Consider the following 27,485-nt stretch of genomic DNA (forward strand, 5'->3'; position numbering starts at 1 on the left):
AAGAATACTATTGTTAATGTTTGTCAAAAACGCCCTTGTAAACACACAAGAAAAAAACAGCTACTGTCAATCCACGGCTAAAGCTGTTATAGAAAGGATCACAATGTGACTTGATTAATCAAGTCTTTGTTTGAGTATTTTAAGTTTAAGTAATGTAAAAATAGTCAAACAAAAAAGTTAGATGCAGCTTTCTGAATAATAAATTAAATCAATCGATTGATTCATACCTTCATTTTACATTCTATACATAAAGTGACATTGAGCAATGTCTGCTCAAACACCACTTACATTAGCGTTTGAATTAAGAGAATAATCTGATGTATGCAATACTTTTACTTTAAAATTCTCCTGTATTCAAAAATCAAGAGTCTCAGGCAAAAGCTTAAAGCTTATTCCCATAGTTGCTCTCCTTTGCTTTGTCCTGTGAGGTCGTATGTTTTCTATATCATTGGCTCATTTGAACTGAGTTATGTGTCTTATCACAGCAGATCATGTACCAGTATGTGTGAAAGGATTATACCATGGCACACGTTTTTCCTGCTGAGGCTGGCCGTGCTGGCACCTCGAGTTACAGCCACTTCAAAGTCTGGTATTAGTGGTCCATTAACCACTGGTAATTAATATGTCACTTTAAATGGCATTGAGTACACTGCTCTCCTTGGACTGTAGAAAACTGTAAAAGAAAAAAAAAAGTTATTAAGAAAGCATGGTTTCCTGCAGTCCACTTTCATTGCCAGATTTTGGCAGCGGTGGTGCAACGACTCTGTTGCAGGGCTTTCCATGTGGGCCCTATGTAACATGTTGGCTGTAATTTCCTCTCTGTGTTCACCTATGTTTTGTCAGCTAGTAAATTTGTCATGAATGATGAAAATGAAAATGTCCAAAACTACGCCAGAGAAGCTGATTGCTGTTGAAACAACCTTTTCTTTAGTTGCTCATTTCACATATTCTGGCCTCCTTATTTTCAAATGGCCTCATATAAAGTCCAGATGCTACCAGCATTCATAGGCTAGATACAGTGTCAGAACTTGAAAGGACACATACTTTCCATACCACACAGGCACAGAGCAAATCAAAATAGAAAAATCTCTGGGTCCATTTACCGTTGGACAGAGAGAAGATTCAAAAGTCTGTTATAGACTTGACTCAACATCTGGCTAAAATATGAGCAGCTCTACGAGAAGGGCTGTACTCTGTATGTGGGCCAAGAGCACGCACAAGCATTTACACTTACTGCAGTGAAGTAGAGATTTCAAGGTTATGATGTAATGATGGCAAATGATCTTCAATGTGTCTTCCATATGCATTTATATTATGATTTTTACATTATGTTACTGTATTTATCCATTATCAAATGCGCTGTAATAAAATTGAAACAAGTTTGCTTGCACTGTCAGTGGCTTACTTTGAAGTTGTTGTTACTTAAAAGACACATTTAGTTCAACAGTGAAGTGATTATATTTTCTTTGGACAGACAATTAAAAACAAGGCTTGGAAATTGAATTAGGTTTTTTAGAGCTATAGACGCATTTTGTCTTGCCAATTTCAATATAATAACTGTAAAACTATTACACCCCGAGAAGTGTTGATATTGGCAGCCGGTCAGAGCCGGTCAGGCAGTAAAACTGTGCCATTGTAAAAACTGTGCCATGTTCTTACACCATGTGACTGCCGGTCTCCTCTCCACCCCCAAAGCCTACCTCCGCAGCTTTGGAGACAGAGTTTTCTCCAGGCCTGCTCCCAGGCTGTGGAACTCCCTCCGCCAAGAGATCCGTGACTCCGACTCCCTCACCAGCTTTCAGTCACGCCTTAAAACCCACCTCTTCTCATCTGCATAATCCCCAGATTGTACCTGAACTTTGAGCCCCCTTTCCTTCAGATTATACCTGAACTTTGAGCCCCCCTTTCTTCGGATTGTACCTGAAACGTGATGACCTCTTATTTGGCATGCTGGACTGCATCTAGATAAATAGTCTGAACTCTACAACTTTCCGCCTCCATCTTTCGTCTGCACTCTCACCTGAACCCAATCTAGTGTCCTGACCCGACACCCTGGAGCGATTGTTGCCACACCTTAGGATCCGCTACACATACTTTCACACAATTACATTTCATCTGTAATTCCATGAATCTGACAAAGATGTGTGCTATCTGTTTGTTGTCCCGCAACTGCATCACTGTGGATGCAAAACTGCACCAATGAGAAACATTGGTGCAGTTTTGCTCATGAGATTTTTTTTGAAACTCACACTTAATGTTTGACTTATGCCCAGAAGTTGTGACAAAGGCTCAATACTCCAATCTTATTACTTTTCCAGCAGTAAAACATACAATATAACGTTGTGGGCCCATGTTTAGCACCCTTGACACTGTCTGTACAGCATCAATAGGAATATTTCTGAGTGCATTACTTTGTGTCAAAGAATGCATGTCCTCGCCTCCATCATAAAACAACTGAATGTCTGTCTATAGACACACATGACAGTCAATCACAGACAAATTTATTAGGGCTGCCAGATTGTTAAAATCTAACTGTGGACACTTCTGCTGGGAGAGAGGCTTTGGTCAACTTCTTTGAAGGACATTTCTCAGGTGGAGTCTATCCAGCACCGGATCACCCGTAGGCAAAGGGCAAAAAAAAGAGTATAAACAGGTATAAACTGGTCAGTAACAGGAGGAGTCCAGAGTCAATCTTGCTTTGTTTTATTTTGTTGGTGTCTATCATTGAGCTACTTTAATACCTGTAATGATATGTGGAGATTTCTAGGAGTGTGTAAGTAAAGCAAATCACATGGAAGGTATGGGTCTCTGTTGGAGAATTATTTTTCACCTCACTTCTGCTGGGGTGGGGATAATTTACCTTCTCTTCAAGTGGTTGCTTTCTGCAGGCAGCTGGGAAGTGTGCCAGCGACCCTAAAAATAAAGGAGAAACATTGAATCCCTATCACAAACACGCCAAAGCCAGGGGAAGATTAAAAGCTGAATCCGAAAAATAACATTTCTGGAGCTAGACAATAATTCCATTTATTCCACGAGATATTTTCTTTTGACGTGTGAGACTCTTACTTAGGCTGGGAATGAAAACTGATGCTTTTGTTTTTGGTTTGTATCGTTTTACACAGTATCTGTGCCACCGAGGAATTTCTCTTGCCAGAAATAATTTACGGTGATATTTTGGGTCAGAGTGAAAAGGCTTCTGTGTCCCAGGTTTCCATACCTCAAACTTGGAAACTCAGAGTCAAGGGTCCTGATATCACTTAAGATTAGACAACGTTTACTCGTTCCTATGTAAACTGCATGAGGTGAACTTAATAGTGTAATTTAATATAACCGACTTTAACAAATCAAATGAAATGAAAATATATGCACTTTAAATATGATGATAAAATAAGTAAATATATGCTCTTACGCGCGGCATACACAAACAATTTACATAAATATCATCTATGTGCACAAAGAGTCAAATTTCACTTTGTCAAAGGGTTGAAACAGCAAACTGCGTATGGTACTTTACTTCTTGGCTGTTATATAATCCAGACATGGCATGTTTTGCTCAACATCTAATTGTTTAATTACAATAGAAATAAATCTGATAAATCAGACAGTGACATTCCTGAATAATCTCTAATGACTATTGTCACCTGAGTCTGGTTCCAACAGAGGTTTCCTCCTGTTAAAAGGGAGGTTTATTTTTCCTCTACACCCTCGCCAAGTGTGGGAACTTTTGGGTTCTCTTCTTCTCCTTTTTTTTTGCTTTAATGACGAGAACCACCTAGTATTTAAGGTGCATTACCACCACCCATCATGCTGGAGTGTGGGCCAGAGCTCAAAAAGAAAGCCGGCTTCTTTGAAAAACCCAAACAAAGATCCATACTTTCCCTCGTCAATGCAGTTGCTCCACAACTGTAGGATTTCTCTCTCAATATACAATATATCAAGGCTCTTAACAGAGTGAGGTTGAAAGCTCATTCTGTAAAGAGCCTTGACATATTGTATGTTTGGATTTGGTGCTAAGAGAGAGCAGTGTTGCATGTGAATGTTTGAATACAACACGTGAAGGAGTAAACCCACTCTGCCGTTGCTGTGTTCTCACTGCCACTGAAGGGCAACACTCCCCTCTGCTGTCCACCAGTTGTAGCAACTCGGCCCACAGCCTTTATCTATTCGCATTAATTCACTTCATCCCTGCAGTTTGACAAGTGCTGGACGTTACACCTGACACCTAAATGCAGCTCGGTGAGCGTCAATAAATCGCCAGAAATTTCACGTATTGCAGTAACCCTATATCCCGAAGCCTTCACTAGATGGCGTGAATTAGTCGCTGGTGAACAGGGGACCCACGCTGTTGCTATGGTGATGACGCCGGCCTCTGAGAACCGTGGCACGTCCCTGACGACAGCTGCTTCCACATTTCATGTCGATCAAGGTGAGTTGATTTGTTTCACCGCTAATGTTGGACTGTTTTGTTTAGTTCGAGCTGTGATTGTAACAAGTCGATGTTGACAGACAAGGTGAGAGACAGTCGCTTATGAATGTCTTAAGGCCAGAAATAATTGCCTCTGATTTCCCATGATGCATCGCTTTATTTTGTCTAGTAGCTCGGGGAGATAAGAGGACACTGACACGGCCACCCTCCGCCCTCACCCGTCCAAGGCGAGCCCCTGACAGCATCACCGACATGCCCCGCGAGGAGGAACGCACTTAGCCGGTGTGGCCGGTCTGTTACCCGACAGTTTACAACGTTTTAGAAAGACCGTCGACGCCCTCGTATTCTGAGCCACAAGGTAAGCTTTCCCCCAAGATAGTGTGCCGCCTTAGCATCGTTAGCCGTTCGGCGACGCTAGCACGAATAAAGCCTCACACAAAGTCCCCTGTGCGGATATGCTGCTTCCATCCAGGAACATTTTGAAGTGTCACCATTTAATTAATTTGCTTCGTTTCGTTGTCTTCTTTTATTTTACAACTCAGCATTCGTCCGAACAGTTTGACTGTTTGTTAAATGACATTTTAACTGTTATAATGTGTTTGCCTGGTATTGCTCTGGGTTTTTCTTTCGTCAGACAAATCCTAGATCGGTGAATACATGGGTGGCCGCTGCTAATGTGCAATCTATCCAAATGTTGATAGACCTGGCACTTATATTGGGAAACCCCTTGCCCCGTGTGTGCCGAATTTACCAGAACACATCAACACTGAAATCATATCATTGTTCACATTTGACCATTGTTACATTTCCCTTTTTGTATAGCAGGCGATTGTGTGGGTGTCGGATTGGGAAGGGAGTCTGGGGTTACGTTTCCCCCCATTCAACAGAGAAGCGGCGCGAATCGAGGGCGCTAGCTTGTTTTGCGGCTGCTGAAACGGAACAGCTGCAGGACATAATGTCAGCTGCAAGGGCATCCTTTGTGATGACAAGAGCAAGTATAGTGATGGCAACCCGCAGTATCATCAGGCCATAGCGGAAGAGAGGTGTTTTTACGTGAAATGTTTTTAGTCGTTCACAGGCGACCGCTCGCCAGCCCCGGATTTGCGATCATTGGCGTGTTGTATGATAACGATGAAGAAGGTCATGTCCTAAAGGATCTCCCTGGTTGAGGCTGGACAGTGTCGTTTGTGTGAAATGATGACAAGCCCCTGGCAGCCATAGTAAGGACCAGCAGCGGGTCAATATGAGCTGCGGGTTTGGGGTGCTGTCCGCAATGCAGGTGCTGAAAATTGAAAGTGCCGTTGAAAGTGTGGAGCGTCCCTGCCGGCTAACACGCGGCTTCATATCCTGTTACAGCTCCAGCCACTGTTTGGAAATGGTCCACCGGTTTAGCTTTGGTTGTTTGCCTAAATTCGTTGTCATTGTTGACGAGAAGACGAAGGATGCTGGAAGTTTATTACACGCGTGATCGTGTGTGAGTCGGTTGACTGTTCCAGATTGTGTTGTGGACACGTTTACCTATGAAATACTAGGAGAACGCTGAAGAAAAGCCACAGTCCACATAGTCCAATCTAAAAATGAATTTAGGATTTTAGTTTTGTCCCACAGAAACAGTTGAATAGTGACTGCAAAGCTGGTGGAGTTGAGGATGGGAGCTACTAGCTGTTGTTTCATGTTGCTGCAATTCATTGATTATTTATGTTCTCTGTTAGGGGGAAATGCTGGTTTGTTTATTAGAAAAAGAAAGACGTGGAAACACCTCACACTGGTTTGTTAATCTCTGTCTGATAAATTTACCCTCCATGCTGTCTCTGAACAAAGGGACACCATTTTCACCACTGTCACCTCAATGCTCTGGCATGAGTCATGCTGTACAGTTGGATGAGGTGATGTCTTTGCCACTGGAAACATTTCAAGCTATTCTAGGAAAGGGATGGGATGAGAGATGTGCTTGCAATGCAGGCTTTACCAGAAACAAGCCACATCACTGATCAATAATAGATTGTCTCTTCATCCTTTATGACACACAACTGGCTCTATTTGTGACTGTTGTTTTGGCTATCAAATGCTTTTTTTCCCCCTGTGTGACCAATGGAGGAAAAAAAACACACACACACAGAAAACTTCCCGATCGGAGGAGTGTGTCCAGCAAAGTGTCATGGGATGCACTGTATTATTCATGCTAGTAAGCTGGTCATGTAAGAGTGAGAAGCTCTAGGATGTTTTATTCAAGCACACTCACTGTATGTGTGCTGGGAGAGGCTTTCTCTGCACTCAGAGAGATGGGGGATGTTTTAAAGGGATCAATGTGCTCTCAGCCCATTACAGTTGTCTGGCTGAGGGGGGAGATATTGGGACTGAGTAATTGTTTCTTTCCCTCGGTCTCCGGCTTGGCTGTGGAGACGAGGATGTCCAGTGAAGGGAGGGAAGAGGCAAGTGGGGCAAGGCAAAGAAGGAAGAGGCTTGCTCAAGACTGGCCACCTCCATGCCACACCCAGTGTCATTGGGATGTGCACCAGTGTGTTCAGCTTTGAATTTCATTTTAGTGTTTGTTGTTACTGAACACGGTAAGAACACTGGCAGATACGTTTTTCCTGCCATCTGTTGTATTTATTTACGTACCAAGTGAAGAAAAGCTGCGCTACAGGATGTCAAGTCAAGTCAAGTCAAGTCTCAGAGTCCAGAGTTCTTGGGGGCAGAGGGGAGGGGAGGGAGTGAGGGAGAAGGGGCCTTGAGCGTCCTGGTGAATAAAACTGTTTGCCAGTCTGGTTGAACAGGCCCCGAGACTCCGGTACCTTCTCCCAGATGGCAGGTGGTTGAGGAGGCTGTGTGACCGGTGGCTAGGGTCACCCACAATGCTGGTTACTTTGCGGGTGAGGCGGGTTTCATAGGTTTCCAGGAGTGAGCGCCACTATGCGCTGCAAGGTCTTGCGGTTGGAGGAGGTGCAGCTCCTGTACCACACAGTGATGTAGCTGGTCAGGATGCTCTCGATGGTGCCCCGGTAAAAGGAGCACATGATAGGTTGGGGGGCTCTTGCTCTCTTCAGTTTGCGGAGGAAGTAGAGGCGCCGGTGGGACTTTTGGCCAGTCATGCAGTGTTCATTGTCCAGGAGATGTCCTCACTGATGTGCACCCCCAGGAATTTTGTGCTGCTCACTCTCTCCACAGCAGCACCATTGATGGTCACTGGGGGTTTAGGGGTGTGGCCTCTCCGGAAGTCAATAACAACCTCTTTGGTCTTGTCGATGTTCAAAAAGAGGTTGCTATCCGTGCACCACGTGGCCAGTTGGCGGACCTCCTTCCTGTAGTGGGTCTCTTCATTGTGGGAGATGAGACCCACCACGGATGTGTTGTCCGCAAACTTCACTATATGGTTGCTGCTGAAGGATGGAGTGCAGTCATGGCACATCTGATACAGCATTTCATACTTTTTTGCTACTAAAATTCCAACATTAGAATTTGATCAATCTTCTGTTCTGAGGATTATTTCAACTGGATTTCCTTGTTAAATTACACAATGCAGTGAAGATTAGATTAGCATATATTAGATCAGTGTTACTTTTCAGATGTCAGGGTTTGGAAGGCCCTCACTGCTCACCCTCTCTGGTTGTGAATCGATAGCTTTATTTCAGTGATTGGTTGCTAATCACAGCCAGCAAGAACAGAGTGTCTACTTATGTTCACTTAGCTTTTCTCTGATTTGTCCAATATGTCATCTAAAGCAAATTGTGTTTGTTGACAGAGCAAAGTTGGAGCAAACTCAGAAGTTTAAGGATGTGGGTGAAAGAGTGAGAATGAACTGTTTACCTGATCAGTTTACTTTTGCTTATCGTCTTCTTCCCCTCTCTCCTTTCTCCGTACCTCCTTGTTTTTTTCCGTCATCTCCTTGTGGAGGTTGAAAGCCTGGTGTGTGTCGGAACATTGTCAGCCATGGCCTCTGCTAATGTCACTCTGGAAAATCAGCTGCACAGTGCACAGAAAAACCTGCTGTTCCTCCAGCAGGACCACGCCAACACGTTGAAGGGTCTGCACGCAGAGATTCGCAGATTACAACAGCAATGCACAGGTGAGCACGGTCACGACTACCAGCAGTTCTTCTCGTCATACCACTGAAGAAAGCCAGCACATTCAAGAACTTTGCAGGAGGTTTCTGAAGACAGCAGAGCAAACAATAAATGTCAATAATGACCCTGGTATCCTTGAATTGGGATAGATGTACAACCTTAATAGATATTTGGTACCAACAGTCAACAAGGTGCTTTGGTGCCACGATTAAGTCTTTTAGAGAGAAGATGATGACTTATAGGAAATGCAATCAAGCCTGTCGTAATGCATCACGTAAAAATGCGTATTGATGAACCTGTGATAGATATACTCTGCACCAAAAGAAAGCGAGAGGGTCACCCAGTGCAAAGAAAAACAAGACACTGTTTGCTTTAGTCCTGCTTTTCTGTATCCTTGTTCAACCTGTCACCTAAGCTGATGTGGAACTCTCACTAATCTTGTTAAATGCATTCTCCACCATATGGAAATCGCCGACATGTTTTCCCCAAACATGCATCACTGCTGGTTAGGCTGTCTGTGGAGCCTGTTTGACACTTCACGTGATGCAGACATGTGAGTAACCTAAAGATTTTTCGTGTTTTTTTTCCACAGACCTGACATATGAGCTCACTGTGAGAAGCTCTGATCCCTCAGGTAAGCCTCCATCATACTGTACAGTACACAAACACATTAGTTTAACCGCTGGCATTCAATGTCTAGTGTCATTAGCGACCATCACCATTAATGTTGCCTAAGTTGTATTTCTGTGGAGCTTCTCAGAAGTGTGATCCCTCTGTGTTTTCATCTAGAATTACTGTTGTATGACTTACGGCTTGTAGTTTAAGTCCTGCTCTCACAATTTACTCTAATGATAGTGTGTAATTCTTGAATACTCATTTCAAACCTGTTGTTGCACTGTGCAAAAATTAAGTTATAGTATTAAGTATTTTTCGTTGCCAACTGGTTTGAGAATGATATTTGTTCTTGTAATGTCTCAGTTTTACTTACACAAGTATATATAGTGGTTCATATAGTGAAAGTTCACATCAGCAGCAGACAAACTCTACAACAGTCTGAGCTATGAATCTGTGCGTTCTGCAGAAACAGTGGTCTGTGTCAGTGGACTGGCCTGAGACCCGAGGGTTCTGTCTGTTTCCTGGTAACGAAAGTCCCACCCAGGAAGCACTGCATTATGGTACACCCCCACTGTTCATTAGTTCTCCCACTGCTCAATACCAACTGCCCCTCCCCCCGTGTTACCATGGCCATGACATGGAGTCACAACACTGATCTGATTCAGTCCCGGCTCCACTGTCTTCTTACTGGCTTGATGTACAGCACAGTACGATCAGTGTGGCCCCTAACAGGCTGCATGCACTACAAGTGATTCGCAGGCTGCTGATGACCCCTCTGATGTGTGTATCTGAAAATGAAGCATGTCGCATCACACCGGGAGTGACTGCATGTTCTGAGCATTCCAACATGGCTGGCCCAGATCTGAGCAATGTTTTTACTGGGCCTGCAGTCAGAGGCGCTATCATGTCAGTGTGGGACATCTCAGAGATTGGAGTGCAGGAAATGAGATTATCTGTCACTGCGATAATGCACAGCCTGCAACCTACTTAGTGCAGCAGGGCTCAGCTGCTCCAGCTGGGGTAGACATTTTTACCAGCGCCTGTTAGAAAAATTAAAGGAAAGCAGAACATTTTTGCAGCCCTCTCTCTGCTTGATAGAAGACTGAGTTTAGGAAATGTAAACGTAAACCAGACATAGTACACAACCATTATTTGCATAAATATGCAGACGTGGCTGTCACTGGCTGGGGCAGGGCAGGGCAGGGCAGGTTATGGTGTGGGCAGCAGTGATGAAGGTGAGAGGAGAGCAGTGCCTTTCTGTCTATAGAGCTGTAATGTGAGACTGGAGTTCTGTGCCCACTGCAGATGAGTCTCCTTAGCATCATGTCAGCTGACAGACTGCACATACTCAGTGTCTGCACTTAATGTACTAATGATTGGACCGGTTTGGTGGGGTTGTGTGTCTCTGGGTGTGTACTTCTGATGCACATCCGTTTAGGTGTGGTTATATTTGCTGTTTACTTTAAGTGTGTATCTGTGCCTACATGTAAGAGCTGCATATTTGATTATCTTTTACTGTGTGTGCAGACAGCAGTAAGGTCCGTTGCAGGGAGCTGCAAAGGAGGTGTGAGGAGCTTGAGGCCGAGCTGAAGAAGAAGGAGGAGGAGAACACAGAGCTGCTCAGGGACCTGGAGCAGAAGAACGCCATGATCTCCGTCCTGGAAAACACCATCAAGGAGAGGGAGAAAAAGTATTTGGAGGAGCTAAAGATGAAGAGCCACAAGCTGGCTGTTTTGTCTGGGGAGCTCGAACAGAGAGCGAGCACCATTGCTTACCTTACCTCACAACTTCACGCCACTAAGAAGAAGCTGTTGGCCGGCAGCTCATCTGAGGGCAGCCCAAACGTCAGTCCCGTCACGTCATACAAGCCCACGCCGCCTCCAGCCAAGGACAGACAGCCTGAAACCCCACGTCGCCGCATGAAGAAGAGCCTCTCCCAGCCTCTTCACCCGGAGTTGACAGAGGTGTACCGGCTCGGCCAAGATGGGAGGAGGCTGGTTTTGCGGGAGGCGGTTGATGCCATGCCTGACCCCACACCCTTCCTTCAGGCTGGGAGAGAGTCACCGGAACCGCAGGTAGTGCGTGAACGGCCCGCTGTCATCCCTCCCATTTCCTCTGAGCGCTCCTCTGGCCCTCCACTGGGTGCTAAGTCCAGCCCTCGCCACAGCCCCGCTCGTGACCGTCAGTACAGGGCTCACGTGGGTGTGGCGCACCGCATCCCGCATGGAACCTCTCCCCTGGCTCCGCCACAGGCAGAGCTGGAGACACTGGCAGTGGACCAGGTCAAGGAGGAGAAGGTTGTGCGGAAGCGCTCAGGAGCCGACAGGACAGTTTAAAACTGCGATGCTAAAACGCACATACACACACACACACACTACTACTGTACATACACTACACCATTGCAATGTAAAAAAAAGAAAAATCACACAATTATCATTTTAACCATAAAAAGTTTTTTCTTAATATAAAGTAGAGATGGTCTACTATAAAGCATGCCAAATGTTTCTTAATACAACCCATTGAGATCTTGTATTACACACGTGTTGATTTTTGTTGCGTAGACTTTCACTTCAGGTGGTGAAACTAAACAAACTCTCAGCCAAATATCTGCATCAGTGCCTGCTTGACCGGTTACATACACAAGCTGCGTAGTGTAGTCAAGGCTGACAGTGAACAGCTGCATATCCCTGTCCGCTCCGTCTTCCCAGCATCAGTCTGGACATATCAACCAACTATATAACAAGATGTCTGCATAGGATAGAATTTAACTGATTAAACTAAATGCTGCCCCAAATGTCTTTCATCTACTCGTGTTATCAGTATAATAACTTTACTGTAGGGACGAGCTGCGTAATGTGCAATTGAAATCTGCTGTTTGTTGCGGTGAAAGCTGTGATTTCACCCTGCGTTTGCTGACTTGCGAAAACAGCAGCGGCGTACATGTTTGGATGCAGTATGAAATGATGGTGAACATTTCATATGCGTGTATGCGTCCTTGTGTGTGTGCGTGTGTTGAGAGAAAGAGAAGGTTTCAGAGAGAGACAATGAAGGCCATTGAGAGACTTAAGTTTCGGCTTGAACAATATCCATTGATTATAGGTTATTTGTGATACAAGGGCATTTTTGAAAACACTGCTGTAATAGGATTTTGTGATATTATTACTCTGTACTTTATAAAGGCTGTACATTTCTAATAAATTCTTTTTATTTATTTATTGTTCAATAGAGAATACAAGAGCACCACTGACAGTAGTTACTGCACCACCAACAAGATGGTAATTATAATCACGTAATAATCCGCTTTTCATATTAACGACACTTTTCCTTGAAGTATATAAGTCAATACAATAAAGCAGTGATTTTTTGGTTTGGTTACTCTGGTTTCTGTGTTTACTGATGGGTGGACATTTGAAGGAAAAACAACACAAAGCATCTTAGTTAGGTTACAAGTCGTCTGAAAAACTACTTCTATTGAGTCTCTGGAAGTCAAATAAAGGGATGAACGATATTTTTCCAAAAGATATTCCCTCATCTAGTGTTTGATGATGGTTGACACAAAAGTTTGTTCAAAATCCCCCATTGGTGTTTTGCTTTGGTTGAGATCTGGTGATTGTAACTCATGATTTCACAAAATGTTCACACTCATAAAATAATTGAATGCCCCCTCGTGCCCTGTGTCAGTGATACATTTAGCTACACCAGGGTGTGATAAGAACATTGATAACATTACATGTGAAAGTGTAATTCTGCAAACCCCTGAGCTGCTTCTCTGGATGAGGTGGAGGTGAAGTGTTTCAATTAAGTGCATTTCTGACCCACTTATTAAGGAGAAAAATGGAGACAATTATAGTATTCAGTGTCATCATCAATAACTCACAGTGTCTCTGGGCAACAACAATTTAATGTCCAACCACTGTCACTGAAAAGGCGAGGGAATCTCTGAAGAAAAGTGTTGTGCCTCTTTATACAAACTTTTGTGTAGTTCAACCAGTTGGCCACCCGGTGTCCTCCTCGAATCACAGTAAAAGCAGAGTGATGGCTGTGTATGGCGAACAGGAGATACTGTACCACCGGCATCCATACAAACACTACAACACTTACTGTGGAGTACATTAATTAAATCCGTGGATTAATTTCCCTGATCTGAAAATGAACTGCTCAAATGCTAAAATACAAAGGCCTCTCGTGTTAGCCTATACCAAGACCAGGATTGATCTGATTGTAAACACAACTGAGACGCTAAACTAAAGTCTTAGTGTAAATAAATCAAAATAACTGCAAAAAAATTTGATACAGACACTGTGAATTTTGAAAAAATGATTTTGAATCAATAGCATCCTTGTCGATTTGGAAGGAATAAATACATCAGCAAGTTTTACATCCATTCAAAGTACATTTTGATTATGATATTCAGTAATCTGTACCAGTTTGCATTTTAATGTTAACTGCCTCTCTAGCGTTCAGAATATTTATCATCTTTAACACATACCTGGTCTCTATGTATCAACTCTGTTCTGCCACTGCTACAGGTTATGTCGTAATATTGTTTTTCAAATAACATTTATATATTTTTATCTCCTGATCTTCATCTGCTCTGTTGATGCAGAGAAAATTTATAGTATTCATGTGTGATAAATTCTTTAAATTGAACTACTCATATTTCATATTAATTTTGATCAGGTCAAAGATATTGTGCACAAACACTAACACAATTAGTTTTCTTTGACCAACCACGGATCCAGTCTATAAACAAACATAAGATATGAGATAGTAAAAGCAGAGAGGTTGGGTGTAAAAGTACCAGTAAGTTTGGATTGTGTCTGAATGACTGATAGTAAGTACTTGTGGCCATTGTACTGTACATTCTTAGGTAAATACTGCTTGTTATATTGGGTGGAATAATATCATTGAATCCAACATTTTGAAAATAAGTTTGTATAAGTTCACTTCCATTTAACCACATTACCAAATTTTACATTCACAAACCACTGATTGTTTAACAGTATGTACACAGCATGTTTAATCTTGTAAAAACGATCTGAACCCTTGGATTACAAATGTCCCTCTCTGCGAGTTTAAAATGCACATTTTCTATATCATAACACCAAGCACACAAAGTCCAAGACAAAGTATCACGTCTGTGTGTCTGTTTAGATTACAGCCATGTTTTAATTGGTGCCGAAGTGTCCTGGGGCCTTAACCCTGCTCCTGATGGCTGTACCAGAAGTGTATGAATGATACATATAGAAGCACTTTATGAATGTGTGTAAATGGGAGAATGTGACCAACACATACACACACAACACAAAATCCATATCCGCTTCAAACAAACAACATGTCAGACGCGTGATTAAAATAAACTTTATTCTGACAAACATATTAGGTCAACTTCACTTAAGGTAGGCTTCTCAGTTAACACAGATACTGTACGTTGTAGTGAGGCTAATTATACATATGGTTGTCATAAATCATTTGGCATAATATTCTGTTATATTGACAGTTCAGGAGGCCACTTCCAACACTTTACAGGACTGCCAATGAGGGACATTTACAATCAACAAACACACAATTTCCCAGAAACAATGTAGTTCTCTGTCAAAAACACAACAAAATGAAATGCGTTCCTGATGGTGGCGACACTGCACAGAATATTTTAAACTGTTAAAATCTGCAAGTCAAGTTAATTTATGAAAGAAAATGTTTAAAAAAAAATCCTTTTTGGCATGCCTCCAGAGGAAAAGGAATTTTATCTTCACTAAATGAAGGAAAGCTTTTTGTTTTCATTTTGATATTTATTGCACAACACCTCAAAATTCTGATTCAGCAAATTTATGATTTTGTGCTCACAGAGGATTTTTTTTCAGACATACAGTTTTTCTTGATATGTTAATACAGAGACTTGCCACGTTTGGCAATGCCGTCACTGTGCAGGCTCTAATCTCTTGGCGGGTGATGTAATTTTCTTCAGTTGGAAGCCTGGACAGAGAGGCGACCATGTTGATTAGAAACATTTCTATGACATTTAAAGAGGAAAAAATAAAGAAATCTGAAAGCACAAACCTGAATCTGTAAGAGTTAACTGATTCAACTCTTCCTCCAGTTGCTCGTTCGTAATATCCAAGTGGCTCTGAGGCACCACAGTGAGAGAACTGAGCAGGTAGTCAGCTGGTTGGCCCAGCCCCCCGGAGGGTCCCAGAGCATTTGTTGGAACTTCAGGTAAATCTTGGATGGAATCTGGCTTTGACTCATCCAACAAAGATTTTAGTTCCTCCTCCAACTCATCTATGTCTTCATCTGCATAAAAAAAGAGAAATGTAGCTCTCAATGACATTTATACATACAATACACTGTTTAAAATATATGTCAGAAACAGAATGGCATACCTCCGCTGGTCACACCACTGGATATAGTTTGATTCACCTCATCTTGGATGTCACATAACTGGTGAAATAATAGAAACAATCAATTAAGATGCTTAAGCTTGAAATATTCAATCAAAATTAACAAAATACAGTAATCATTTTCTTAAAGTCAACAGGCACCTCCTGGATTTGATCCACGAGATTCTCTGCACATTCCACAGTCACATCCTTAAGAGAGAGTTGGAGGGCAGACACTCCAGCCTGATACGCTTGCATCACCTACGGACATGTTCAGCACACACTGTCAGTACTGACAACAGACTTGGTAAGAAGCAACCTTCACAGACAATCTAGATTGTTGATGGATAAAACTTTATTACCATCTTATCAGTCTGTGACTGGGCGATTCTGTCCAGGATTCCTCTGATAGTCTCCAGTTTGGCAAACAAGTGGTCTGCTTTCTTCTCTACCCTCTTGCGGCCTCTCAAACATCTCAGTGCCTGGGGAATAGGTGATGAATATAACCAGCTGAACTGACAGCTTTAGGATATTTGAATAAATAAAATGTTTTGAAATTAGTAGCAACCTGTGATTTCTTCCCCTCACACAGCAGGAGCTTTGCCTCCTCTCTGCACCTGCACAAAGATAATGTAAAACGGTTGGAGTCTTCCTGTCTGAATGCATTGCAATCCATCTGGCCTGACTAAAACTCCATTGCCTGGAAATGGATGGCTCAAGAATCAAGTTGCACACGAACCATGGGTCATTTCAGAACAGGAGCTACTTAACACTGAACCATCTTAAATATAGCCTGGTGTAGCCAGACTAATACTCAAATGCGTATAAGTCTGGGACCTCGGTTAATTTTCGATTCTGTGAATGAGTGTTGCCGTTTATGTGGGAGAATTTTGAAAATATCGGATACTTTAAGTCAAATGCATGTTCATAAGCCGCAGCCATCTTGGTTGTTTATAAAAGTTCGCTTTTCTCCCAGTAATGGTATAAACCCCGCCCATTATCAGATAATCGGTTGTGATTGGACCGGCAAGATTTCTGTTGGTGGGAAATCACTTCCCAATGGAGGGGATCCAGACCATAGTCTGGCAGAGCAAATTAAAAGAGAATTTGTCTTGGTCCCAGGCTATCTTAAATATGATTCCTTAAAATAATAAGACGTGTTGCATCCACAATTTTACAAGCACAACTTCATGGACTTTGCACAAACCGATTTCCTTGGTTAAAATCTACAAACCAAAAGCCAGCATCAATCAATACTTGAGATTCTATTTTAAGTTAAATACGTACTTGTCTGCCTCCAGGCCCAGTTTCTCCACCCGCTCTCCGAGCAGCTTCTCACTGCGCTGCAGCTGGTAAATGCCTATGTCCACGTCACTCACTGGAGAGACGCGACCCTGGGCAGGCTGACAAAACTTAACAATCTGTAGAGAAAACAGAGTAAGACGGAAGGATCGCTGGCCTAGGACGCCTCTAAAAGGGGCGTATGAAGGGACGGTTTGCCAGACTTTGGACTGGTATGGTTGCACTTCACACCTTTTCACCCTCATGCAGTGAAACCGTCACTTGTTTGTCCCTCTGCAGCTGCAGGAGAGCCATGCACAGGGTACTCTCGTCAGCACAGACACCAGAGGAGAGAGCACAGAGCTCTTGGAATGACAGGATGGAGCGGCCTGCAAACTCACTGCCCCTGTAGACCCGGAGGAGTTCTGTTGCTTTCTCCTGGAAAACACAAGACAACTTTGAAAATAGCAGCTGTCATCTAAACAGTCTAAACAAAAATACTTGTGACGGGGAAGGGGAAACAATTTCGCATGGCGGCAAGTTTAACCATGTTGCACAGTTTTCCACCAACCAGTTTGCATAGCTATGAATGTAAAAATCATGGTGGTTCATGTACCAGGGCATTGTTATGTTGTAGTGCGTCTGAATCACAATCCTCAGAGTCGGACATACCTTAACTAGGTCAATGACAACGAAGGACTCCTCCAAGTGAACTCGGCTGCTTCCCAGCAGAGTGGAGACGGTCCACTTCAGGGGCTTCACCAGCAGCAGGCCGACCCCCCACGACAGCCAGCCACAGTCCACATTGGCAGCAAACTCTGACTCCTTCTGGATCTTCCCACATCTGACGGAAGTGAAAATAAAGCCAGTGAGAAACCAGACCGAGCCCGATAGAGAGGGGTGGACACAACCGCAGTTACCTGGCCATGGACTGGAGGACAGTCACCAAGCCCAGCGGTGATTTCTCTTTCCTCCTGAAGGTCTGATTCAGCTCCTGCAAATTGACACACACGGCGCCCCGGTCGCAGCAGCTGTTTGAGATCAGAGCCGTCCAGAAGTCCATCTTACTGTCCCAGTCCGTTGTGTTCACGTCTCGGTTCTCCTTGAAGTCGGAGAACATGAAGTTCATCCGCTCGTCGTCGTCCCAGTCCGGCGGCAGGGTCATCCCAACAGAGTTCGACATGTGTAATACCCGAAGCTAAACTTTAGCTACCGACTTAGTTATACCCAGCAGGGCAGGACTGGTAACTAACGTTAGCTAGTTTAGAGCCAGGTTGACGTTGTGCTAGCTAACAACGTCCACTACTACCAGCCCTCACTTCCAAGTTCCTACCAGAAACACAAAGCACACAACTTAACGTTGGTCGACGTGTTACGGATACTGTCTGTTGAGGAGGACGTTAGCCCAAATGTCGCGGCCACAGCAAACCCTCACCTCACCATGATGTGTTAAAATGTAGCTAAGATGCGCTAACGTTTCACGCATCAACAACAACAACATACGGTAGAGCGCGTTTTATCGCTCATCTCGGAACCCCGCGGGAAAGCGGAGTCTTCCGCCCGTAATTGTAAATGAGCTATTTCCACCCACGCGGACACACTTTGAAAACAAAGCAAGCGCTCCTACGACTCCGCTCAAAAACATCGTGTTTGCACACCACATGCGCATCTCTGAGCTTTTATCTTTCCTCAATTATTTGCAATATGTTTTCCCCTCATGTCCTTTCGTTCTTTTTAGGGCCCGAGCCACTGACTATGTCAGGCGAGGATCTATTGTAATTTGGGGAATTATTATTTTTATTTTACTTAGTACGCATGAATCGGCTTTTTCAGGGCCTAAACATGCTTGTAAAGTTGTTTAAATTTGCACACGCATCAGAGCTGGTGAAAGATTTGATATTTTGGGGGTCTCGTGATTTTTGTCAGTTAGTGTACCATCGATGACTCATTATGCACCATCATTATTAAACAGCAAATACAGACTCATGTGGGACCACCTCTTCAAGACTAATTTGTAGGCTACTGCAACAAATGAGAAACTATGAGAGTGAGTGCAGGTGTGCATTATGCTCTTTGAAAAGCTGTTGTAGCCACATAAGACAAAGGACACGAGCCGTAAACAGGCTTTATTTATACACCCATTCCACCCTTCGATGTGCAAATGTACACAGAAACAATTCAATACAGCTTGTGAATGTACATTAACAAGTTGGCATCAGAACTTTAATAAACATTCTCTGATCACATTACAGCTCAGACAAATCCCAGTTTTTGTATCATGCCTCTAAAATAGAGACGCAGTTATAAGTGTATATGCTTGTGTAATGTTCCCTCTTTTTACAAGTTCCCAAAATAGCTGTCGCTGTCATAAACTGAGGATATTTTAGGGATTTGGGCACTATAACAAAATCAACAAACATGTTATTTAAACCAAATTACAAAGAAAATGAACAGAGCAAAACTTAAGTATTTTCACATTTTCATTAATGCTCATGCCCCAGGCCAGCCATGAACTCATGTTATTATTGCAGATCAAACATTAAATCCAAAACAGATTCAAGGATATCTCATATATAAAGAAAAAACTCATCAAGGATTCAAAGCTTTGTAAATGTAAGTATTGCTTGTTTTACATAGTTAAATCATTTTGTACAGAATCATGCAAAATGCTACACAGTTAAACTGCACCGTGTAACTTACAAAATTCTCATGGTTTTACAGTTAATTATAATTTCCAGTCTCGTCCAGTCAATAACACACATGCACATCATTTTCACATTAGTAAAGTAGCAGATTATACTTCCAAAAATAATTGGCCTAGAAAAGTGGTTTCGCAGAACAGAAGCAATGATATGATAGTGGCATGACACTTATGTTGGCATGTTAGTGATGCTTTACATGATCACATCACATCATTTCATTCAGATTTTAAGGAATGGTGCATACAAAGAGATTAGTTATTATTTAGTTTCCTCTCTTAAAACAACAGGTATAACAGCAGATCTTCAGTTACATGGCTGAAACATTTTGCAGTCTTTAATTTATTTGGCACATTATATACTCAGCAACACCTCCTTTCTGTCTGACTGTAACATGCCTACTTGGCACTGAGATCTACCACCAGGTGCTGGTAGGCCAGGGTGTTGCCTTTGAAGCTGGCAGTCAGCAGAAGGTCCTTTTTGTCGACAGATACCAAGCTGAATGCCCGCGGGGCTCTCATGTTGAGCTCCTGGAAGGGCTGAAAGCGCTGAGTGAGATCATCCCACAGGTATACCCTGGAGAAGGAGAAATCACTTCCAAGAATCAGGTACTGGCGGGGGCCCACTGTGAAAGGATACACTGCCATTGAGCCCCGAGATGGGAGAGTCTGGATCTCTGTGAAACGCTGCCCTTCCCAGCGGAGGATCTTGGAGTCACCAATGAAGCGTGTGAGGCAAAGGTAAAGAACTCTCCTCACCCAGAAGTGCTTAACCATCTGCACGTCAGCTAACTCTGTGATTTGGGAGTAGAAAGAAAACTGCCTCTGGCTTCGGCTCCACTGGTAAACTACAGGTGGTTGAGAGGCGCTGGAGAGGATGAGGTGAGGCTTTCCCCCCACATCGAGGAACTCCACATGTGTGTCTCGATGCCAGGGATGGAGGGACTGGTGGGAGTAGAACCCATTGCTGTTCCAGCGATAAATGCTGGTGGAGCCCGCCTTGGAGCTGTCTGCCACTATAAAGTACCACTCTTCATCCAGCTGGAAGGTCTCCACAAAGTTTGGTTTCCTCACTCGAGTAGTGTCTATGTCTTGGATCTTTACAAAGCGCTGCGGGCCCTCTTCCCACCTGTGATAACATGAGTTGACATAAGATTCCTGAAACTTGTAAACAATTAAAGGAATAGTTTTGGGAAATATGATTTTTTGCTTCCTTGCTAAGACGTAGATGAGAAGATTGATACCACTTACGTCTGTACAGTAATTATGGAGCTGGAACCTGCAGCTGGTTAGCTTAGCTTAGCATTAAGTGAAAAAAGGGGCAACTGTGCCCAACCACGAATCAGCCCAGGACATAATGTCCTGTAAAGGGAAAAATGTAAATTTTACACTTAAGTTTTTGTAAGTATTAGACAAACAAGATATAACATGTAGTGTAGTGAGCTCTAGATGTGCTGGTAGGTGGTTATCTTTTGACAGAGTCAGTCTAGTTGTGTTCCCCTTTTTTCTTCTCTTTATGCTAAGCTAAGCTAATTGCCTGCTAGCATCAGCTACATTCTGACTGTACAGACATGTAAGATTAAATCTCACTTGTAGATATGAGAGCCCCCAAAAAGTTGAGCCACAACCATGTAAACTGTGTTGTTTATCACCACCGGTTTGCAGTACACAGCAGAGTGGGCTGCAAGACAGACACACAGAAGCAGAAAAAAAAAATTTATCAATTTTTTTTAAACATGGAAATGCACTTTTTTTATGCTTTCATCACAACTTACAGGTAATGTTGTGAAACCTCCTGAAGACCAATTCCACATGATCCCATACAAACAGGGTGCAGAACCCTGACTCAGGCTGAGCAAAGGCCACAAACTGATCTCCACTGAACTCATACGACTCCACTGACACAGAGTGGAAAGGGAAAGTTTCATAAACAGCAAAATCTATAGGAAGAAAATAAACAACCAGCGTGAGTGACAACACTTTAAAACCAAGAATTAATGCCACGACTCCACATTGTGAAAAAATGTTCAGATGAGATAGAGTAAAACCTGCGCTGATGCAGCTGAAGTCTCGTGGTACGAGATCATGGATTCTGCGTCCTTGGAATTCGAAGGGGCTGGCACAGTAGATGGCAGGAACAGAAGTGTTGGTCTTTTCCATCCAGTCAACCAGCCACTTAATTTTACAGTCACAGCGGAAAGAGTTCCCCCGCAGGTCTCTGAGTAACAGAATCGGAAAAAGAGAGAATGTGTCTGACTAAATATGAAAGGCTCAAACATAAATCTTCCAAACCAAACAGGAAGGGAAAAAAACAGACAAAATGAGAGCAGAAACATAGTATGAATTTGAAACAAACCACACGTGCATGCAGTTTTGCCGATGAGCGTGGTAGTCCACTAAACCGTCAGGGAACCCCAGCAAACCAGTGTTTTGTAGTGACAGATTGTTGGGTCAAAGCTTTGGGGATATCAAGCCACTGTTTTAGATTTCAGTGTGGGCACACTTACAAATCTGTCAGGATATCTAGATGTATGAAGAGATCTCTAGGCAGCTGTTGCAGGTTGTTGTTTGAGAGAGATCTGGGGAAAAAAGAAACAATCATGTCTAGCTTGTATAGTCTGTAATTGTTAAAGAAATTTTGTCTCCATCGTGTTTGCCCAAGAAAATACTCACAGATGAGTCAGGGATTTGAGTCCTCTAAAGGTGTACTTTGAGAGAGCCTGGATGTCATTATTCTCAATGAACCTGAGGGGAGGTGAAAGCGGTATTTATTTAAAGCCATACTTGTTTGGAGAAGAGATTGTATTGTAATGTTGACGATACAATAGGTGTGAGACTCTAAGCAGTCATTATCTCAGTAACAGAAGGCCTCCGGTGGATTAACAACAATATAATCTTATCGGAATTGACAACTTCCAACAAACAACAAATACGAACGTGACGATACCGATTTAAATTAATACGCATTTCATTTTTATTTGATAGATCCTATTCACTAATACAATTTGTGTATTGGCAGCAAAAATGTAAGAAATTGAATTACTTTTAATGGCAAAAGCTAATTTCTTGCCTTTGAGTTATGTGCTTAAATGGAAGCTCTGAGTGCAGCATCATTTGATCGTGTCCTGTCTATTGATAGTTGAGGACATAAAGCATTGTACAGACTTCCCGGAGGTGGCTGGATGTGAACTGAAGACAGAAAATATCTCAAAACCTTTGATACAAGTCCACCTAACTTAATTAGCACAAGTAGAAGAGAGTCACAGTCTGCAACCTGACTCACTGATGTCACACAGTAATATCTGTTCAAGGTTTTCCAACATTTGTGATCATAAAGGACTAAGGCCTATGCAGCAAAACATCTTCTGTTCATTTAATTGCTTATTGACACATTGTAGGTGGAAGAATGTGGTATTATCTTTTCCTTGAATAACTTTGTCAGTGCATACTGTACACAGTGGCACATTTTATTTTCAGGTACTTCACAACTGAACACATTATTGCCTTGAGGACTATATTCTATCAAAAATCATTATAAAGTAGTAGGAGTACTTTGAGATTGCTTTTAGCAATGAAAAGTGCTTTATAAATGAAATATATTATTATTATTATGTCATCTCATATCATCTCATCTTCAACCGCTTATCCGGGGTTGGGTCGCGGGGGCAGCAGCTTCAGTAGGTGGCCCCAAACTTCCCTTTCCCGGGCCACATTGACCAGCTCTGACTGGGGGATCCCAAGGCGTTCCCAGGCCAGTGTGGAGATGTAATCTCTCCACCTAGTCCTGGGTCTACCCCGAGGTCTCTTCCCAGCTGGACGTGCCTGGAACACCTCCCAGGGGAGGCGCCCAGGGGGCATCCTTACCAGATGCCCGAACCACCTCAACTGACTCTTTTCAACGCAAAGGAGCAGCGGCTCTACTCCAAGTTCCTCACGGATGACTGAGCTTCTCACCCTATCTCTAAGGGAGACACCAGCCACCTTTCTAAGGAAACCCATTTCGGCTGCTTGTACATGCGATCTCGTTTTTTCGGTCACGACCCATCCTACATGACCATAGGTGAGGGTAGGAACAAAGATTGACCGGTAGATCGAGAGCTTTGGCTTCCGGCTCAGCTCCCTTTTTGTCACAATTTTGAGGTGCTGATTCTCATCCCAACCGCTTCACACTCGGCTGCGAACTGATCCAGTGAGTGCTGAAGGTCACAGACCGATGGTGCCATCAGGACCACATCATCTGCAAAAAGCAGTGATGAGATCCCCAGCCCACCGAGCTGCAACCCCACCCACCACGACTACGCCTCGATATCCTGTCCATGAATATCACAAACAGGATTGGTGACAAAGCGCAACCCTGGCGGAGACCAACCCCCACCGGGAACGAATCCGCATTACTGCCGAGAACCCGGACACAGCTCTTGCTTTGAGTATACAGGGATTGGATGGCTCCAAGAAGTGACCCCCTCACCCCATACTCCCGCAGCACCTCCCACATGTAGACTGGATGGGCATACTCCCAGGCCCCCTCCAAGATCCTTGCAAGGGTAAAGAGCTGGTCCGTTATTCCACGTCCAGAATGGAATCCACATTGTTCCTCTTCAATCTGAGGTTCCACTATTGGCCGAACCCTCCCTTCCAGCACCTTGGAGTAGACTTTACCCGGGAGGCTGAAAAGTGTGTTACCTCTGTAATTGGCACACTCTCTGGTCCCCCTTTTTGAACAGGGGAACCACCATCCCGGTCTGCCACTCGTTTGGCACTGTACCCGACTTCCACGCAATGTTGCAGAGACGTGTCAACCAAGACAGCTCTCCACACCCAAAGCTTTCAACATTTCTGGGCAGATCTCATCAACCCCCAGTGCTTTGCCACTGTGAAGTTGTTTAACTACCACAGTGACCTCCGCCAGGGAAATTGATGATGATATAATTAGATTATCTTGAAATACATACTCTAAAAATAAAGTTAGACACTCACAGGTACTGCAGGTGAGACAGACCAGCAAAGGCATCATCAGCCACTGTGGTGAAGGTGTTGGAGTTCAAGAGCCTGTAGAAAGGAAGCGATGATGATCAAATCATACAGATGTGGGGGTGGTGGTGTGTTTGTGTGTGTGTGTTTGTGTGTGTGTCCAAGTAAAGCAATAGGGGAACATTTAATTTAAATTTCAAATAGAGATGCTGTAGAAAAAAAGGGAAGAACCTACAATGATAGAAAATATTTATAGCCTCAATTACATTCACAGTATATGAAGCGAACTGTAAAGCTAAACTTCTGAATGATAACATAAATACATTTCAAATTTACACAAACCCACACACTTTCACAGACAAACATGAGCACACTCTCGTGACTGCATCTGAGGAGATGAACAGCCCTTTGTCTGGAAGAGCACAACTGAAGGGAGTCACTCATTGGCAATGCCACTGATACAGAGCCACTTTACACTTATTACTGCTATGTCACCACTGTTTTCAATAACCATTCATTTCTAGCAGCTCAAGTCCTTCCATTGTCACTGCAAAACAAAAGATGTCTGAGTCTGTGATATAAAGTGTTGTGAATATTTTCAAAAAGGAAAACTTAGTCAAACTGATACAAAAGTTCAGTTTGTTCTATTTATTTATTTATTTATTTTTTAACAGTTGTAGCACAAAGCTGTGTGGGGTGGGTTGGATCACTCACAGGAACTGCAGTAGGTGAAGGTGTGAGAAAGCTCCCTCTGGGATTGTAGTGAAGGCTGCATTCACCATGGTCCTGTTCAGACAAGCAACAACAGTTATCATCAGATGTGTCTCCTCGATGTAGATTACACAGGAACTGTCAAAGCTTAGGCCTGTGGCGCCATGTGTTTCACGGTGGAAAATGTATTATCACATTTACCATGTGATTTTCATTCCCTCTAGTGCCCGTGTTGTCTTCTGTCCTTACAGTTAAGTATCAAGGAGGGCTGAATCTTTTAAAAACTGGGACACACAACTTCCTTCTCCACTTCTTCACTTCTTCTCTGTTGCAGAATGAGGGCACCTCTGCCAGCCATGTGCTCTTATGCTCCCTTGAGTGCTTGAAACTCAGCATTCAATCCATGGGCAATGGGAGTCAATAGGGGATGAAAGGGGGACACCCCCCCCCCCCCCCCCCCAAATCATGTGTCAAGCTTTTATTATTATAAATACTTGTTTTATTGAGCGTATCTCTGTTCACTCTTCAGTATTAAATTTCTCAGAGGAAAAGCAGGTCTCCTAAGGAGAGATACTGAATCTATTGTTAGTACTCCTCCCTGGAGCTCGGCTGGATATTACTGCTGTGCTCCCTCAACTAAGTTAACAGTATAGCAGAGGGATATTATGGTTTTATCACTATGTAATTCTGGCTGCTCTGCATCTCTCTGCCAGTGCAAAAATACTACATCAGAAGACAAGCAGGAATTTTATGTATCATTAATGGAGGGTGACATCAGCGATGTAGTCATCTGTACCAGCCTGCATTGAGACAGATACTTTTGGTGAGTGAACTGCACACATATGAATTTTGAACTCACAGAGAGATGATTCCAGGAGGGAAGCTCTTGGGGATAGCCTTGGTATCCACACAGAAGGCACTGTCTTTGGTGCAGGAGCAGGTCGCGGGACAGCGGGGTATCTTAGGGGCTCTCCTGGCGTTCAATCCACTTGGCAGGCAGAGACACAGGCACAGAATGGACAGGCAGATCAGCCTCAACCATCCAGGTCCGAGCTCCAACATCCTGAGGCTGGAAGAAAGGGAAGCTCCTTGAAGTTTCTCCTCAAGTGGCAAGTGGCTTGGTGAGATGCGACGACGGTCAGCCTGCCCACAACCCCAGCACTTCTGATAATGCTCAGTGCAGAGTTGAGAGAGACAACACGAGAGAAAAAGAGGGGAAAGGATGGAATAGGGGAAGTAAATGTAGTCCTGTGTATCCTCTGGTGGGTGCGGGTGCTCTGCAGCTTCCCTGGATCTGTGCAGTCTCTCTCTGGCTGTTAGGAACCACTGCCAGATAGTGCACACTGCAGGAATGACGAGTGAGGCTTCTTTCACCGCACCACGACCTGTAGGCAGTGTAGCTGACAATGAATTATTTACTGTTGGACACGAAAAACGCCTTAAAACAGCTGCAGCAAGGAGAGGGGAGTTGGAGGGTGGGGGGACTTCACATCAGTGCTGATGGAAGATAATGCTGCCAACAGTCTGCATGCTCTCCTCTTATCAGGTGTAAAACTGGTGCAGTCATGAGAGTGGACAAGCATCAAGGATGCACGGAAACGTGTGTTCATGTATTCACATGTCAGTGGTCAGTGTGTGTGTGTGTGTGCGCGTGTGTGTTAGAGGCTGGTTATATTCAGGCAGTGTCTGAGTAGCAAATACCATTTTTTGAAGGCATGAAGCAGGCACAGCACACTAATTTCATAATATACAGTTACATACAGTGTTGTATCAGAAAAAACACAAACTGCAGAAGTTCAAAACATCTGTTTTTCACGAATTTCCTGAATCATCACAGCTAGGGTTGCAACAAAAGATTATTTTCATTATATTTCATTTGCGTATTATCTCAATAACATGTTTAATTGTTTGGTCATTCTTATCAGCTGTAAAGAAAGATGCCTTTCATAAGTTCCCAGATCAATAAATACAAAGATTTATTATAAAATAGAATAGATATTTACATATGATTATAATTAGATACTAACTTATTAAAATTATTATTAACTTTGACTGAAGATTAAATCTTCTCAAAGAGGCTTGAGATGAAGTGAAACTATACTACAAACTATAAACTCTTTGTCATTATGATTGTAAGGAAAAAATATTTTAACATTGATAATCGTAGTATTAACTTTTTCTTTGTCATGTTATTTGTATTAATGTAATCATTATATATCATAATTCTTTATTTGTTTTAGAATAATTTGTTAATTTGATGTCAAAGACCATGTCTTCCCGTGTGTCTGGGTTTTCTCTGGCTTCCTCCCACAGTCATGCAGATTGGAGACTCTAAATTT

General features: G+C 43.1%; 3 protein-coding genes across 6 annotated transcripts; 1 reads left to right on the forward strand and 2 right to left on the reverse strand.

Moving 5' to 3' along the window:
* Nucleotides 1–4,287: 4,287 nt before the first annotated feature.
* On the forward strand, nt 4,288–12,480 carry ccdc92 (coiled-coil domain containing 92). 4 transcript variants are annotated; one of them, XM_035639595.2, is made up of 5 exons: nt 4,288–4,426; nt 4,599–4,784; nt 8,321–8,492; nt 9,083–9,124; nt 10,633–12,480. In XM_035639595.2, exons 3-5 carry the CDS (start codon nt 8,357–8,359, stop codon nt 11,439–11,441), a joined length of 987 nt encoding a protein of 328 aa, XP_035495488.1. In that variant the 5' UTR covers nt 4,288–4,426; nt 4,599–4,784; nt 8,321–8,356; the 3' UTR covers nt 11,442–12,480. The 4 variants fall into 4 exon arrangements, with proteins under 4 accessions (XP_035495488.1, XP_035495489.1, XP_035495490.1 ...); XM_035639596.2 differs by having other exon boundaries at nt 4,362–4,426; nt 4,596–4,784; XM_035639597.2 differs by lacking the exons at nt 4,288–4,426; nt 4,599–4,784 and adding an exon at nt 4,825–6,993.
* A 1,970-nt stretch (nt 12,481–14,450) lies between these two features.
* On the reverse strand, nt 14,451–18,313 carry chmp7 (charged multivesicular body protein 7). Its single transcript, XM_035639594.2, has 10 exons — nt 17,687–18,313; nt 17,439–17,610; nt 17,019–17,204; nt 16,773–16,906; nt 16,054–16,102; nt 15,848–15,967; nt 15,648–15,746; nt 15,489–15,546; nt 15,166–15,399; nt 14,451–15,081 (listed from the first exon to the last, which is right to left on the reverse strand). The coding sequence occupies exons 1-10, from the start codon at nt 17,947–17,949 to the stop codon at nt 15,026–15,028; spliced, it is 1,371 nt and encodes a 456-aa protein (XP_035495487.1). The 5' UTR covers nt 17,950–18,313; the 3' UTR covers nt 14,451–15,025.
* A 564-nt stretch (nt 18,314–18,877) lies between these two features.
* lgi3 (leucine-rich repeat LGI family, member 3) lies at nt 18,878–26,559 on the reverse strand. Its single transcript, XM_035639593.2, has 9 exons — nt 26,006–26,559; nt 25,150–25,221; nt 24,442–24,513; nt 22,138–22,209; nt 21,972–22,043; nt 21,513–21,682; nt 21,240–21,404; nt 21,055–21,145; nt 18,878–20,593 (listed from the first exon to the last, which is right to left on the reverse strand). Exons 1-9 carry the CDS (start codon nt 26,206–26,208, stop codon nt 19,864–19,866), a joined length of 1,647 nt encoding a protein of 548 aa, XP_035495486.1. The 5' UTR covers nt 26,209–26,559; the 3' UTR covers nt 18,878–19,863.
* Nucleotides 26,560–27,485: the final 926 nt, after the last annotated feature.

Source organism: Scophthalmus maximus, chromosome 19 (genome assembly GCF_022379125.1).
Source record: "Scophthalmus maximus strain ysfricsl-2021 chromosome 19, ASM2237912v1, whole genome shotgun sequence".
Taxonomy (NCBI): Eukaryota; Metazoa; Chordata; class Actinopteri; order Pleuronectiformes; family Scophthalmidae; genus Scophthalmus; species Scophthalmus maximus.

Excerpts from the sequence above, each read along its gene's own strand:
- lgi3 (XM_035639593.2), bottom strand. The coding sequence starts at position 26,208 with ATGTTGGAGCTCGGACCTGGATGGTTGAGGCTGATCTGCCTGTCCATT. Across the intron at positions 21,146-21,239 it reads GAGGTTTCACAACATTACCT|CCCACTCTGCTGTGTACTGC; the intron begins GTAAGTTGTGAT and ends TCTGTCTTGCAG. Across the intron at positions 20,594-21,054 it reads GGGGGCTCTCATATCTACAA|GTGGGAAGAGGGCCCGCAGC; the intron begins GTGAGATTTAAT and ends ATGTTATCACAG.
- chmp7 (XM_035639594.2), bottom strand. The coding sequence starts at position 17,949 with ATGTCGAACTCTGTTGGGATGACCCTGCCGCCGGACTGGGACGACGAC. Across the intron at positions 17,205-17,438 it reads TTGTCATTGACCTAGTTAAG|GAGAAAGCAACAGAACTCCT; the intron begins GTATGTCCGACT and ends TGTGTTTTCCAG. Across the intron at positions 15,082-15,165 it reads GTTAACTCTTACAGATTCAG|GCTTCCAACTGAAGAAAATT; the intron begins GTTTGTGCTTTC and ends CTCTCTGTCCAG.
- ccdc92 (XM_035639595.2), top strand. The coding sequence starts at position 8,357 with ATGGCCTCTGCTAATGTCACTCTGGAAAATCAGCTGCACAGTGCACAG. Across the intron at positions 8,493-9,082 it reads ATTACAACAGCAATGCACAG|ACCTGACATATGAGCTCACT; the intron begins GTGAGCACGGTC and ends TTTTTTCCACAG. Across the intron at positions 9,125-10,632 it reads GAGAAGCTCTGATCCCTCAG|ACAGCAGTAAGGTCCGTTGC; the intron begins GTAAGCCTCCAT and ends CTGTGTGTGCAG.